Source organism: Drosophila navojoa, chromosome 5 (assembly GCF_054131105.1).
Source record: "Drosophila navojoa isolate 15081-1374.11 chromosome 5, UAZ_NAV_1.0, whole genome shotgun sequence".
In the NCBI taxonomy this organism is placed as follows: domain Eukaryota; kingdom Metazoa; phylum Arthropoda; class Insecta; order Diptera; family Drosophilidae; genus Drosophila; species Drosophila navojoa.
The window spans coordinates 7,029,707-7,045,992 of record NC_142893.1 but is presented as its reverse complement, the minus strand read 5'-3'; the positions used below and the strand labels follow the sequence as shown (position 1 = coordinate 7,045,992).

Genomic DNA, 16,286 nt, shown 5'->3' with positions numbered 1-16,286 from the left:
AGACACTTATGTAAGAAAATTAGAGCTATACGCTATTTCGTTTAGAATAAAAATAATAAACATTCTTATATAAATATCAACGTTAATTCAATCAACTCCAACTGCAAGAATATTTTGTGATTAATTAAAGTGCCCATAATAATTGCCATAAATAACTAACTAGCTAAATAATCTAACAATAACTAAACAAATCCCAACATTTTCTATACGATTTATTCACACTAATTATTCATAAATATGAAAAGTGTTTTTTCACTTATACGAAATTTAGCTGACAAAATATTTAGCATATTTTAATTTTGATAAAATTAGCTATTTTAGCCAGCGGCAGCTGTTGGCCATAAATTAAACATAAATACGGCTAACTAGTTGAGACACGCACACACACACACACACACACACAACAGATTATATAAACTTACACACATGCAAACTCATTCACACACACACACACACGCTTATATATGTATAAATAAAACATTTCACGTAATTTTGCATAAAAACTCAATTTATTTTTCATAAATGTTTATTTTAATTTTGTTTTGGCCATTGAAATTAAATCGAATTCAGCTCTTTGGCATGAAATTCGCTAATGTAGTTAATGTATGCAAGCGTTTATCTATTTAGAGTGCATGCAACTAGCATAATTTGGCCAAATAAATACAACAACTATAAATGTATGTAAATTCATTGAAAAAAAAAAATAAATTAATAGATTTGCGTGAAATTTCTTTCGACACAGGCGGAATATTGATGATGATGAGACTACAGTGTGACGACTGCCACCAGCAGCAAAGCGGCAGCAACTGAAGTTGCAACAGCAACAGCTACAACAGCAACAACTACAACAGCAACGTGCAACAAATCAGTTTGCAACCATCAGACGCAAGCCCCAATTCAAGAGGCAAACTAATTACATTTAAATGAAGCTGGAAACACTTGAATAATTTATTGTATTCGCTGGCCACACAGAGACAGAGACAAAGACAGAGACAGACCCACAAATACCCTGTACATACCATAGCAGCAATGCATACACATACATATAAACATATATATATAGATATATACCGAATATATATTTTTTAGCATTTAACTTAATTTATACAAGAACAAAACAACAACTGCAACATTTATATATATTACAATTATATTAATTTATATATACATATATAAATTCGTATAGTTCATAATTTCAGCATTTACTTAGCTCCTATGTGCATACGCAGTGAATATATATGCATATGTATATGTGGAATATACATATATACATGTAAATATATTCATATATGTATGTATATGTTTATAAGTTTATATATACTTACGTATACTTAATATGTGTATTAAATAAAACTCAGACTGATTTTATGCATTTGTTTTGTGAATTTTCTTATATTTAAGAAATGCTTCAACATGGCTCAACATACACACACACACACACACATACACACAGACTTAAAAATGGTCAAATAATTATTAAGAAAGGGTATTCAGCAGTTCAGCTATATAGAAAATAAATAACTATATATATAAAACTGGCCCAGATGGCAAATGCAGCTAGGGTATAATATACCCTGTAAAGACATATAAATTTATATATACAAACACAGATTTAATGATATATACATACATATTTGTTCATTCAGCAATAGTAGAGCAAAAATGAGTTCTATTCATGAATATCCTGAATATAGATATCAAAATATATGCTACAATAAAAAAAAAAAAAAAAAAAAACAAAATCTAAACTAAGCTTGTTTATACTTCATGCCCTTGCAATAGCCCTTTACAGGGTATCCACAAGTCGCATACAGCTGAACTTTACTCCATCACATACGCATTTCATGTATTTCCGTTCGTTTTTTATGTTCTCGCCGAGTTTTAGCGAAAATGAAAATGAAACAAAAAAATTCGTGTGCCTCATAATTCTGTAGAGCTTATTATGCCAAATTAGTTCAAGTTGAGCGCATTTTCATGCAATGAAATATAAATGCAAAATAAATACATAAATACAAGAAAAATATGCTAAATGAAATTATTAATTAATTTGCACGCGTTGCCATTTAGTTGGAAATTGAAAGAGTTCTGGTAAAATAAACAAACAAAGCTTTTTATTCATTTATTAGATAAACCTAAAATGGAAATAAAATAAAATAAATGTACAAAAAGAGAAGTGGAATATGAAGCGCATAAATACTACGCACCATGATCAAAGTCTATATAAAAAGATATAAGCTCTAATACACACACACACACATACACATATCCAGCAATAAATGTCTATATAAATATGAATTACATAATGCTTTGAAACACAAATATATAATAAAATAAAAAAAAATTAATTGTAGCTAGCAACAGTTTTTGTGTCTGTGCAAAAATTAAAAGAAAAATAATAATAGAGAAAATAATTTGTGTGGCTAAAATACCAAAAGAAATCTATTTAAGCTGCCTGCAATAAATTCTTAATTAACCAAGCGAGAAGCGAAGCGAGAAGTGAAGCGAGAAGCGAAGCGAGAAACGAAGCGAGGATCAGCGCAACTGAATGAAAATCACTTTCAGTTGAGCTCTAAGAAGAAGAGCAGCAGATGTGAGCGAATATCTGATAAGCGAGAAGCATAGATAAGCTGCTTAGGCCATGGGAAATAGCTTAACCTGTGTCTAACTTATCTCTGCCTTGCTTCTCGTATCGCCTCTCGCTGCTGTTCTTCAATGTGAGTTATGCCATTGTTTCAAATTGCTTAACTAAAATTATAAATATAATAATGATAACAATAATTATGTGAATTGATATATTTAAATGTACATTTGCAAATACTTGAGTGTATTTAAATAAAATGTGTAAATTATAAAATATATATAAATGATTGTTTATTACACCAGAGAGTGAAGTCTTTCCTCAACTCTCTCTATTTTTTACTCCTGATATGATCTACTATTTATTACTGATACAGCTATAATAATTATGAATTTATATAAAGTATATATTTTATATATAGCATAACTTATCTGATCATGGACCACAAGCAGATCATGAGATCATACTTGAAGCAGTACTCCAGGAATCGCGCTTCCTGAACAAGAATTCTTTCTTTAATCATTCATCTTGGAGCAGCTCGTCCTTGCGATCCTTTCCTTCCTGATAAATAATGTCATCGTGCATCTCAAATAAAACAAAGTTCACTTAGTTTTTTTTCATATTTTGAATTTTTTTTTACGTTTATTCATTTTAATACTTTCAATATTATCCATTATTGTTATTTGTTTGTTTATCATTTATGCACGCATAAATAGTTTATTATTTGTTGTCTAAATTGTTGTTGAATAAACCCAAATACATATGCACATGGTTCACGTATACACAATATATATATACATATATATGCATGTGTGAGTGTGAGTATGTGAGTGTGTGTGTGTGTGTGTGTGTGTGTGTGTGTGTGTGTGTGTGTGTGTGTGTGTGTGTGTGTGTGTGTGTGTGTGTGTGTGTGTGTGTGTGAAGTACTATAAGCTTGTTTCTAATACTCGCAGTCGCATATACGTGAGTATGTGTGTGCATGTAGTATGTATGTATGTGCTTGTGTATGCACACAATATTCTCATAAGTATGCATCAGTACATATACATATATATATAATATATATATGTTATATATATTTAAAAACCATTCTTGTATTCAGCTATTCTTCTTCTTCTTGTATACATTTTCTAATGGGGCATTTCATGTTTATATCTCATTTAAATACTATTATTATTATTATTATTATTTTTAATTTTTTATTAGTTGAACAAATAATTGTTGATTATGACGAAATAATTATGCAATTCTTCTTCATGTTTTTTGAGTATAATTTTAATATTTTGTTCTTTATTGGATTAGAAATGACAACAATGTAGCGCAAGTTTTTCCTTTTCTTTTCTTATCTTATCTTTTCTTTAATTTTATGCAATTTGGTAACAATATTTAGTATTGACGTTTTGGTTTTTGTCAGTTTGTTTGGGCTATAAGCATACATTCACAATATTCGCATAGGGTATACATACAATATATAGAGAGAGATAATGCCGTTTATCTGTTATCTGAATATAGTACACAAAAAACAAACAGCTAAAATCTGATAACGAAGCTGCTGCAAAGGCATTCACAATTCTAGTTACACCGAAACAAATAGTTTAACATGTATCTGATAGATACTTTGGTTCAACATGTATCTGATAGACACTCTGGCTCTGCATCTCGTTGTGCAACTGTTTTGTAAATATTCCTTGAGGTGTTGGTGTTGGAGGAGGAGGAGGAGCAGGAGGGGGGTATTTATAATACAGCGATATGCCTTTTAATTAATTTCTCAATTGAAACTCTGCAAATTACGAGCAATTTCACATAATTGTTTTTAGTTTTTCGTTTTTGTTTTTTTAATTTTCAGCATTACGTTTTAGCTATACAAAATTGTTTATCATTTTTTACATGCATGTATATATTCTATATGTATATATATATATATATTTAATAATATTTATATCTCAAAGTCAGCTGGCATTCACAAAAAAGAATTGATCGATTCTCGTTTAGTAGAAATTCAAATTATTTAAGCTGAAGAAATTGTTTATTTCGTGTGCATATCAAAAATTCAAGTTCAGTTAAGTTTAGTTTAATTTGTAATTCATTTAAATTAAATGCACCAATATCTGTGTCTGTGTCTGTGTGTGTGTGTTTGTGTGTGTGGTTTTGTTGCACTGTGCAGTCAACGCACGGTGGGTTACAATTCGTCAATTTGCAATTGAAAAATGCTGAAAATATTGATAGCAAAAAAACAAATCAGAAAAAGTTTTTTTTGTGCGTTGAGAAAGTAAAGGCAGTCTCTCGGTTTACGCTAGATCTGACAGAATATATATACACTATATATACAAATACATATCTATATATATGTATGCATATAGTGCATATCTAGATCCAGTTAAAATCACGCTCGAACTGTTCTACACAAATAAATTCGCTTCGAAATGAACATTTTGAGCAAGTAAAACAAAAGTGAAAAGTTTTGGATGCCGTTTCATTTAGAGTTCTTCTTCTTTTTTTTGCTTTAGTTTTCTCATATGGTATATGTATATTTATATATGTATAATATTTAATTTCATTTATAATACGCAACACATTAAAATTGTTTAATTTCACTACATAAATACATACATACATAATAATAATTATAATAATGAACTTCATCATCGACTATAGCCTTGCCCATTAATGCATATACAACGCGTACAGTTGTGTTTGTGTGTGTGTGTGTGTGTGAAAACTAGTTAGTTCATAATGAATATATAGTATATATATGTATATGTATATGTATATGTATGTAAGTGTTTGCATTTTATGTTTAATTTCACCAATCCGCTAGCTTTGTGCGTTAATGCTGCAATTTTCTTTCAATTCTCATTTACTGACTGATTTTTCCAAGCTGCCAGCGTATGTACATAGAAAATTCATAAATGAAACACACTAGATAAAGGAAAGATCGTCTAAATACTGCTGAGTTCGAGTTTTATGTTTTTAGAGTACAGCGAAAAGGAAATGGGAAAAATCTTGGAAAATATATATTTATTTATATATTCATATATATATATATATATGTATATAGCACAAAATTGTGCATATTTAATTAGTGCCCAATTCTATGCCGCTTAGACATGAGTTATTGTTATCGTTAACATTATCATTATCGTTTATCGGTATCGTTTATCGACTCGTTTTCTTTACACACAACACATTGACAAATTAGCAACATTTCTCAGTAAGCACATTGAAAGTATGTAAACATGTTAATTCTTGTTTATTTGGTTTTCTCCGTTGAAAACGAACTCCCCTCAACTTCCTCATTTCAAATACACAATCTCAACAAATATGCTGCAAACACTGTTATAGTTCAAATACATGCAAATCAATGGTAAATATATATGTTGGTATATACATATATAGATATATATATATGGGTGTTACTCTTCTATTCATTTCCTCTATAAGTTTTTGCATCTCATTTGCTGCGCTACCCAAACTTTTTTTGTTCAAATTGTAACTGTACTGCGTGTATAGGTGTGTGTGTGTGGGTGTCTATGTGTGTGTAGGCTAGTTAGTTACTTCATTTTGTTTTTTGTCTATAACATTCGACTAATTGTCTCCGTTTAACAATTACAATTGGCATTGGGCGTGCCCTGCGGCTGATCCGTCAAGCGCTGTCCCTTCTGGTTGCCGCCGACTAACGTTGGATCTGCATCTAAGCTCTCGGACATCTTGTCGCATATAATATCCACCAGACGCTCGAAGACAGCCTGTGGTACAGTGGATCGGGATCAGTATATCCATATATCTGATATAATATGCGCACTTACCTTAACATTCACATTCTCCTTGGCCGACGTCTCAAAGAACTCAACGCCCAGCTGATCGGCCAATTGACGACCGCGCTCGAAGCTTATCACGCGCTGGTCCTCCATGTCGCATTTGTTGCCCACCAATATGACCTGAGCGTTGTCCCACGAGTACGTCTTGATTTGTGTCACCCTGAAAAAAAGAAAATTACCCCTATCAGCATATCAATTCATTAAACGCACACACACACACAGACGCACCAGTCCTGCACAGAGTTGAAGCTGTCCTCGTTGGTGACATCATACATCAGAATGAAACCCATGGCGCCGCGGTAGTAGGCTGTGGTTATGGTGCGGTAACGCTCCTGCCCAGCCGTATCCTGTTGCCCAGAAGGACACACGCACACACACACACAGAACATAGACATAGACACAGAGAGGAAAGCAAACGTTATGGTCAGTGAGGTAAGGTCTATGTGTTACATTTACATGTCATGTGCATAAAACGCAAACGCAAACGCAATTAGTGCTGCCCACACACATCACACACACACACACACACACACATTAATGTATGCACATAGCTGTGGTCGTGTGGGAACACTTCGCCGTGCGCTCACCTGTAAAACTTGTTGCCCCTGCAACGAGGCAGTCGCTCAATGACATTGATGCCAAAATAGACACAGCTCTCGGCAATCAATAGAGCTGCCCCTCTCTCTCTCTCTGTCTACCTCCCTCTCTCTTTCTCCCTCTCTCTGCCTTGTTCTTCCTATCTTTATCTGTGTTAATTGTGAGCCAACTTGTCGCATTAGCAACTGTGCCACATTTACTTTTGTGTTTGGCCCGCATAAGTATGCAACACTTTTTCATACATTGACTTTCAATTGGAAGCCCATTTTGATTTTCAAATAATTCAGGGTATGGCTTAAAAAGAGAATGTCTCTGTAAGGATTTTCAATTAGCAATTAGCTAAATAATTGCTGAATAGCTGCATAACTGAATAACTGAATAGCTTGAATAGCTGAATAGCTACGAATACATACATATATATGTATGTATGGCTGTGTGTGTGGGCGCTTTTCGCTTTTCATATTTAATTGTATGCGATTCAGCTGAGAGATCTTTGCGCCTTTTTAGTGCCTTTCATCTAGCTCAGAGCTAAACTAACTAATTGGACTGCACGCTTAAATATTTATAGAAATTGCCTTTTGATAAGTGCGGAACAGTTGATAAGAAGTTTTCTACTGATTTTCGTCTGTAACGAAACTGAGGTCAATTAATAATTATAACTAAGCTCCATTGAGCGTGAGAAATAGCGAGGGAAATTAAGTTTTAAGAGTAAGATTTAAGCTAAGAATAATTCTTATGATAAATCTAAGATTCCTTGCCAAGATTGGTACGGTTAAGGTAGGTGGGTTTGTCTTAGTAAATAATCCAAGCTCAAATAGGCAATATACTAAGTAAATGCGCCATGTCTCAAAAGCTTACTTCCTTGTTAACCCTCATAACAATTCAGTCAAATCTAATACTTCCGTTCCAGCCATTTGATCCATGAATAAATAAATAATAAAGAGAATAAAGCCTATAGCTTAGTAGGACTTTGTCTAACATAGATAAATATGAGAGATCTGAATGTAGTACGCTTATAATATCAGTTAGATTCCTTTTACGTCTATTTATCTAATATATTAAGGAACCAGAATATACGATAGTCAAAACAGAGCTGGCTGAAGACAAAGATTAGCTTAAAGAGCTGGTCCACTCCTGAATAGCCTCAATGCCATCAGAACCAAAATGAGCTACACTAATTGCGTTTGCTTTTAATAAAAAAAAGACTTAGGTTAATCAGTTTTCGCTTCCTGCTGGACTTACCCAAATCTGCAGCTTGACGCGCTTGTCGTGGCGGAAGACGGTCTTCACCTTGAAGTCAATGCCCACGGTGGAGACAAACGCCGATGTGAAGCTATCGTCCGCGTAGCGAAAGAGAAAACTTGTCTTGCCCACACTGGAGTTGCCGATGATGAGGAGCTTGAACATGTAGTCGAAATTCTGATCGGCCGCATCCTTCTGCCACTTGGGATCCCCGCCGCCTGCCATAATTGCGTGCTGTAAGGGATTCAGATGTGTTCAGTTGGATCAGCTTAGCCTGGAATTTGTTACAGCAAAACTCGAATGTCGAGAGAAACATTATTCGCAGCGACAGTTTAACACTAGCAACAATTGCTGCTCGACTTCAGTTCAAATATATATATATATATACATATATACATATATGTCTATATATGTATGTACATATACATATATATTCATATATATATATGTAGAAAAAACTCCATTCTCTATTCAAAATCAGTCTGAATTTAAATTAAATTTCTGAGCACCGCCCATTGGTGTTTCGCTTCTTGTTTTTGCTCGTTTTTTATCGTTTTGAATTTCGCTTTCTGTACACCATTCGGAGATTTGGACCCGGAGACGACCATGTTCGATACCACGCTGGGCATGCTGGTCAGTTGGCTGGCCCAGGGCATTGGCCTGCTGCTCGGCCAGGCCTGGCAGCATCCGCTGATAGCCACCGGCGTCTGTCTGCTGCTCAGCTTCTTCAATCAGGCGGACGAGCAGCTGCGCAAGGAACTGGGCGAGGAGCTGCGCGAACGTTTCCAGAGCTTCAGCAGACTCTATCCCTTCTCACATTGGTGGCGCAATGGCGTCAAGGGCGTGGCCGGCAGCTTTGACTATACCATGATGCACGGGCCGCACACCTGGACCCAGTCGGTGATCAATCAGAGTCCGGTCAACATTGACGAGCAGGTGGTGCAGCGTCTGGCCATACGCGAGCTGCTCAACTGGAATCACTACGACGAGCTGCCCGCCAGCATTGTGCTGGAGAACACCGGACAGACGCTCCTGCTGCGCGCCCAGTTTCGCAGCAATGTGCCGACCATCAGCGGTGCCGATCTGCTGGCCAGCTACACCTTTGTGGAGCTCTGCTTCCACTGGGGCTGGTCGAACAGCGAGGGCTCCGAGCACACGCTCAATCATCGCAAGTTTCCGCTCGAGATGCAGGTGCTGCATCGCACCGGGGCCTCGGTGCGTCGCAACAGCACGAGCAGCTACGATCTGCTGATGATCGCCTACGTCTTTGAGCTGTCCGCCCACAATCCGTTTCTGGATCCACTCATGCAGAACCTGAAGCTGGTGCAGCAGCCCGGCAAGCGTGTGCACGTCCCGCCCTTTCCGCTCTCCTATCTGATCTATCCGTTTCGCACGGGCTTCTACAGCTACGGTGGTTCGCTGACACAGCCGCCGTGCTACCAGGGCACCGAGTGGTTCATCTTTCCGGAGTCGCTGGCCATCAGCGACTTTCAGCTGCGTCACTTTCGCCAGCTGCTCAGCGCCGACGGCGTCACGCCCATTTCGCGCAACTCACGCCCCGTGCAGCAGCTGGGCAACCGGATCATCAATCTGAACTACTTCTGTCCATACGATGCCAGCCAGCTGGCGCGCATGCGCATCGAGGTGCTGCAACAGCAGCAGCAGGAGCTGGACGAGGAGCAGGCGCAGTCGCAGTCGCAGCAGGACCAACAGCAGCAGCTGCTACTGCAGCAGCAACAGCAGCAGCAACAACAGCTGCTGCAGCAAGCGGTCAAGGTGCACGAAATTAAGGCCACTGTAATTCCCAACTCGGACGATGAGGGGCAGCTGATCGAGACGCTGGACACCACCACCACCATAACCACCAGCTCCAGTGCCAGCATCTGCACCACTGTGCTCAAGCGCGACAAAGCGGCCAATGCGCAACAGCAGGAGCAGCAGGAGCAGCACTCATCGTTGCAATCGGGCTGCCCCAATTCCATCACCTTCTTCAGCTCCAACAACAAGAGCAACAACGGCGTGACCTTCCGGAACCTGGAGAAAACTGGCAGCGAAGGCGACACCAGCCTGATCAGCAAGTGCAACGGACACTATCAGCTGGAGCAGGCCGAGGATCTGATGCTGGCTGTGTCCAGCGCAGTGCCCTTGTGCGGCATGGGCGATGGCCTGGGCGTGGGCGTGGCAGCTGGTGCCGCCACGGCACCGAGGGTGCAACTGATCGAGTAGCTCGCCGACACGTGGCCAAGTGTTGGTTTCTTTAATTTACATTATTTTTATATGCATATGTATGTACATAATTTGTATGCGAATATTTATACAGCCAGAGGAACAGCAGGTGGACGACTCTGCCCAGCGGCAGTCCCCTCCCACACAGAACATTGTAAAGTAATTGAATTGTCTGTGCGTGCATTAAATAAAATGCGTTTGCATATTCGAAAAGCATAAACAAAAGCCGCATTAACCTATTGGCCTTGGCGTGCTCCAAAGGCCACCTGGAGCGCCGTTTAGATTGGGGATTAGCTGCTGCCTAGGTTCTGGGGGCCAAGCTGACATGCGCCAAAGTATAATTTGTAGCTGAAAGGCAGTAAAACAGGGTATGAAAGAGTTTGGTTCGCTTTACATGCCATATTATTTGATAATACTCGGGCCATTTCACGTTCTTGACAATTGCTAGAGGTGGACTGCCTGCGATAGGCCTGCGAATTGATCCACATTTTGACAGTTTATGGCGATTACACGCACGAAATGTGCTGTTATATTTATGTACATACTGACAAACATCCTCTACACATTTTATTATATGTCATTCATTGCTTTTTTTGCTTTGATACAGTCACAATTTGATCTACTTTTATAAACAATCAATACTCAACAGCGCTATACAGCAAGTTTACAAATCGGGCAGTTTTTACACACATACGTACATATCTGCAAGTGCTCGTGCAAAATGGCCAAATCTAGAAATGGTATATCAATGGACGGCTTTAAAGACGTAAGTTGAAACCAATTTTAATAATATCTAAAGCTCAACACAAACAGACGGGCTTAAGGGATTTGCGCAGTTGATTCTGCGAATGGCAAGCCCCACAGCAACTTGTAGAATATTTCCTTAAATAGAAAGAGAACAGAGAGAGAGAGAGAGAGAGAGAGAGAGAGAGAGAGAAAGAGAGAGAGAGAGAGAAAGTTGGTCTTTGTAGCTGCCGCCTGTCAATTCCTTGTGAATTTCGCCCTCTGGATATATGAATATTAGCTGTTCTTTAATATGAGTGTCACGTCATGATGAAATTTCAAAGAGCGCCTCGACTGACAACAAGGCAATCAGCTCGAGCCTGGCCTTGAAAAACTTTTAGCCTTGTGTTTAGGGAAAGAGATACGGGAGAGGAGAGGAGAGCTAAGAGCCGAGCTGCTTTGGCTATTTCAACATTGAGTTAAGAGTGACTTTTCTTTGGTATTCACACAACATTGTGTCGATAATTTGTTTGTGCAAGCAACTACTACATTTTACTTCCAACACACACACACACACACGCATTCGTGGCTTAAATCAAAAGTTCTTTCCGTCATCGTCAAGGCCCCTGGCAAAAGACACAGCTCCATCTAGCGGTGAGTGGCGGCGCTGGCAGCGGGGTCGGCGGCTGTTGAGAGGCTCTTGAGGCGCATCACGAAGACAGGCATCAGCGTGTACAGACATGCACAAGCAGGCAACGACAAGCAGCGCGACAGTCATGTTCAAGTAAATAAGTGCAGGCTGTTATCAGAGCGTGCTGCGTGCTTTTTATCTGCCTCGCCGACCTCGTTCGCTTGGTAATTATCGATTTTTTTATACACAACACAGGGTTGACTGTTACTGTTCGTTGTTGTTGTTGTTGCTGTTGTCGTTTTTGTTGTTGCTGATGTTCTTTCATGTTTCAAATTTGTAAGCAGCTCCCCGTGAAACAACAATTAAGCAGCTGTTGCCCATTGCCAGCATAACCTGTGGGCCTGTTCTTCAATTATTGATAACAAATTGCGGCATCGAATATCACAAAGCAAATGCCAAACGCCAGATACATTTATTATCTACAATGTAGCCTCTGTGAGAGTGTGTGTGTGTGTGTGTGTGTGCGTGGGCTTCGAGTGGGTAGGTGTGTCTGTATTGGTGCGTGTATTTGTTCAATTATGCACAGAAGTTGTAAATTTCTCAATCAAAATGTTGGCTATTTCAAAGTTTTCGGCTATTTGGGCAAGAATAGGCTTGTAGCGAAATTTGTAGGTGTGAGTGTGTAGAGCCTGAAGCTTTCATTCAGCCAATAACTGCCCATAAAGCGCGCTAATTGGGCATAGATAAATTCTTATTGATGCCTGTTGGAGGCTTGTTTTAAATTGGAAAATATATCGACAGTGCTTCGATAACATTTAATGTTAACCACTTTGCTGTTTAATATTTAAAGGGTTTCTGCAGCAGCAGCAGCAGTTAAAATTTTTAATAATTTAAAAAGGCTATAAAATAATATGTATAACCACTCATACACATATACATACATACATTAATATGTAAACATTGTATGCATGAACATACATATAGTATTTATATACAATCCTGCGCTTCAAAACGTACTTAAAAATACCAAAAACTAGCTATTTCTTTAAAGCCTTGCTGACTGCACAGCAAACTTAACATTCTTCGCCATTTGAGACTGCTCCTCAATCAATCAATTTAAAAAGTTGAGATGGTCTTGTAATCCATCATTATGTGAAATGATATCACTGCGAGAGTTGTCTATGGGCAAAAGAGTTTCAATTTGACGTCATCTGAAGGACACGAAATACATACATACATAGAGGAAGTGTGGAAGTTTAAACAGATTTAGTTTTTAGTTAGCCTTCACCTATTGCTATTGCTGCTGCTATTGTTATTGTGTGTGTGCGTGTGTGTGTGCAACCAGGTGGCAGTGGCAGCCATCAAGCCACAACAATGCAATAAAATCATTTACTGCGTGCATTTGGCATTGACAACTTTCGCCGTCCAACTGCAACTGGCCAAACAAACAAACGAAGAAGAACTAAATAAAAGCTGATAACAAAACACGGCGAGTTCTCGGTCTGCCTCTGCCCCTTATCGTTGTTGACATGTCCAGCATGGGAGTGCGTATGTGTGTGTGTTTAGCATGTAATATACACATACACATGCATACACATATTTATATGTACATAAGTAATGAGTGCCATGCGGCGTATACTTATTGTTACGGGCAATGCAAATGCACTTACTGTGACTTAGTCTTGAGGTTCTTGCGGTTATTCTTTCCTCACTCTGTCTCCTTCTATCTTTGTTGTTGCAGCTGCTGCTGGCTGTATGTGTAAGGATGTGTGTGTGTGTGTGTGTGTGTGTGTGGGAGAGGGCTCGTATTGCGCCGGATGCCTGCGGATCCTGGGGTAATTCCTTAAGTGCTGCGACTGTTCCTTCTGACCAACTGCTGTCGCTGCTGCTGCGGTTGTTGTTGTTGATATTTGTTGACGTATGCGTGTGCTTGTGTGTGCGTGGGTGTAAGCGCTTTTCTGTTATTTTTCACACATATACACAAATCGATATTGCGACTGCGAGTTTGCTTTTTCGCTCTAATTTCTGCTTTTTCTTTTGTAATTTTCGTTTTTTTTTTTTTTTTTTGTGGTATTGGCTTTGGGGTCTGTGGCGTGCAGCACGGGTAAAATTTAGCCTTGGCACTGGGCTCGAGTTACCACTGCCTGCTGCCTGCTGTTAGAAATTTTTGCGCTTTTTTGTTTACGACTGCGATTATTCAATCAATTATTCAGCGTTTTACGCGCGTTCGTCTCGCCCGATACAAGTGAATTATTCATTTAGTTGCAGGCGTCAGGTAAAGTGTTTCTTCTATTTTTTTTTTTTTTTCTTTTTTCTCAACTGATTTTCACCTTTTTTCCTGTGTGCCTCGTTAGAATTTGCTGTCGCTCTGTTGTACACGTCGTTACAGGACCACGAATGAGGCAGAAATTTTCCTGCTGCTACGCATGTGTCTCTGTTTGAGTGTGTGTATGTATGTGTGTGTGTGTGTGCGGCGAATTGACTAGCGCGGCGAATATAAGCGTTTTGTATACGTTCTCATCATTTGAACTGTTTCAATCGTCCAGCTGCTGTTTCTTTCTGCTCCAGTGGTGAAAATCGATGCCTGACGGGTTATATGTGTGGGCGAGCGAAAGCTTTCGAGCTTTCCATTCATGCGGCGCAATTGCGCACTGCGCGGTGAATAGCAAACATTAGCCAGCACTGTACGTAGATATCGATAGCCCCAGCAATGCGCGCAAAGTTTGAATATTTGTTTATTTTAACTTAATCTTATCACAAAATGTGTAATTGATTTATGTCTTCATGACCAGCTCGTATTCTGATTAATTTATAACCCCAAATGCAATCAAAATTCACGTTTATGCAGGTTAAAGTTTGGAGAAAAATCGTATTGCACATATAAACATTTTAATTATTAACAAATCAACAATACAATAAAAATCCCGCTACAGTTTACTATTGCCAGCAAGCACATCACGCACTACCTGCACCGCATATTTGGCGGTGCCCGGTGCGGTAGTGACGCCATAGCCGCCGTGTCCATAATTGTGCACCACCCTCAGGCGACGGCCCTGAGCATTCGTCAGCAGCTCCGGCTCCACGCGCACCACCGATCGGTGCGGACGTAGGCCCACACATTCGCGTACAATTTCCGCCTTCTTCAAGCTGGGCAACAGATCATAACAACGCTCCTTAATAGCCATGCTATCGTACTTGCACCACTCCGTGTTGTAGCTGTCGTACTGCCGGCAACCACCCAATGTCACAGTCTCAAAGCCGGGCAGCACATAGGTATCGAAATCTCCATAGAAAGCCGTCTTAATCCAGGGCGCGCGCACCTTCAGCACCTGTCCGCGAATCGGCACCAAATGCGGATCATTGCACAGCTCCTTGGCGCCCATCCCAGTGCAGTTGAGCAGCACATCTATGTCCTGGGGCACATCGAACAAGCTGCTCACATGCTGACGCAGTACTCGGCCGCCCTTTGACAGGAATCTAAACAAAAATTTTATGTAATTAAGGCTAACTATAGATTTTAGATTTAAATCAAATTTACTTCTGGGTGGCATAGGGCAAGAAGAGACGACTCTCCGTTAGGCAGGTGGTAAAGAAGGAGCCATACTTCCAGCCGCCCTGGCACAGCTTCAGCTCCTCCTCTGTTGCACGTCGATAAATGGGCAACAGTTGCTCTATAAAGTGATTCTAGATAATCAAACAGTAAACATCATTTGTAGCAATCAAATTATGTGATAAGAATACTTGATTAGGGCCCGGGACAGTCAGCCCAGCCGTAGGCTTACCCGCACAATGGAAGGTGTGGTGCGAGAGTATATGTAGCCGGACAGTTGACAGACGCCAGCTATAGCTGATTCTGAGGAGCGACGCAGGTCATCCCAGTAGTTGAATGCATCCCGCATCCATTGTCTGCAATGAAAGAGTATTCACTTGTATATTGAAGTCAATTAACTTGACCTTGCTCTGTCCCTTACTGTGTAATCTCCTGGGTGGGGCCCATGAAGCTGGTGCCCGGCCGAAAGATGCCCGCAGCCACATAGCTGACTGTGTCCTCATTGAAGCGATCCGCTATGATCGACACCTGTGCCGTAGGGAACTGCTGCTGCAGCTCCAAGGCGCTGGTTAGACCGATAATTCCACTTCCCAATACGCCGAAATGCATTGTAGTCAAGTTGTCGTTGATATGGCCGAAAGTAATGCAAGCCACCTACTGAGCAGCTCAGCAACTGCTGCGCGTGTATTTAAATGTAACTCATAGAAGCTTTATCAGTAAGTCCAATAAATAGCAAACCCCTGATAGCAGTCAGATTACAGGTATGCACATTCTTGTAGCCACCACTGTACATTGGAAGAGTTTACATTTACCGGCAATAACATAATATGCTATCATGTTATATATAAGAGCTGCTGCAGAACTCATTTATGTTATTTGAAGACCAGCTTCCCTGCATGTGCAGCTAATTCAACAACTGAT

General features: G+C 39.6%; 4 protein-coding genes across 8 annotated transcripts in view; 2 read left to right on the top strand and 2 right to left on the bottom strand.

Annotated features, from left to right (window-relative positions):
- Positions 1 to 2,098, top strand: part of stan (Protocadherin-like wing polarity protein stan) — a 45,875-nt gene extending 43,777 nt beyond the window's left edge. For all 5 annotated transcript variants that reach the window (XR_016197197.1, XR_016197198.1, XR_016197199.1 and 2 more), the window contains one exon: positions 743 to 2,098. Coding sequence is in view for 2 of the 5 variants with exons in the window: in XM_018105743.3 (XP_017961232.1) it covers positions 743 to 776 (34 nt within the window). In the remaining 3 variants the exon portion in view is untranslated. The remainder of the gene's footprint in view (positions 1 to 742) is intronic.
- A 2,290-nt stretch (positions 2,099 to 4,388) lies between these two features.
- Rab3 (RAS oncogene family member Rab3) lies at positions 4,389 to 13,677 on the bottom strand. The gene is made up of 5 exons (XM_018105750.3): positions 13,486 to 13,677; positions 8,236 to 8,469; positions 6,625 to 6,743; positions 6,385 to 6,556; positions 4,389 to 6,324 (listed from the first exon to the last, which is right to left on the bottom strand). Exons 2-5 carry the CDS (start codon positions 8,458 to 8,460, stop codon positions 6,178 to 6,180), a joined length of 663 nt encoding a protein of 220 aa, XP_017961239.1. The 5' UTR covers positions 8,461 to 8,469; positions 13,486 to 13,677; the 3' UTR covers positions 4,389 to 6,177.
- Positions 8,560 to 10,686, top strand: CAH13 (Carbonic anhydrase 13). Its single transcript, XM_018105746.3, has one exon. It carries the CDS (start codon positions 8,842 to 8,844, stop codon positions 10,459 to 10,461), a length of 1,620 nt encoding a protein of 539 aa, XP_017961235.1. The 5' UTR covers positions 8,560 to 8,841; the 3' UTR covers positions 10,462 to 10,686.
- Positions 13,678 to 13,837: 160 nt separating the features above from the next.
- On the bottom strand, positions 13,838 to 16,257 carry Daao1 (D-amino acid oxidase 1). The gene is made up of 4 exons (XM_018105749.3): positions 15,787 to 16,257; positions 15,598 to 15,721; positions 15,354 to 15,499; positions 13,838 to 15,292 (listed from the first exon to the last, which is right to left on the bottom strand). The coding sequence occupies exons 1-4, from the start codon at positions 15,972 to 15,974 to the stop codon at positions 14,743 to 14,745; spliced, it is 1,008 nt and encodes a 335-aa protein (XP_017961238.1). The 5' UTR covers positions 15,975 to 16,257; the 3' UTR covers positions 13,838 to 14,742.
- Positions 16,258 to 16,286: the final 29 nt, after the last annotated feature.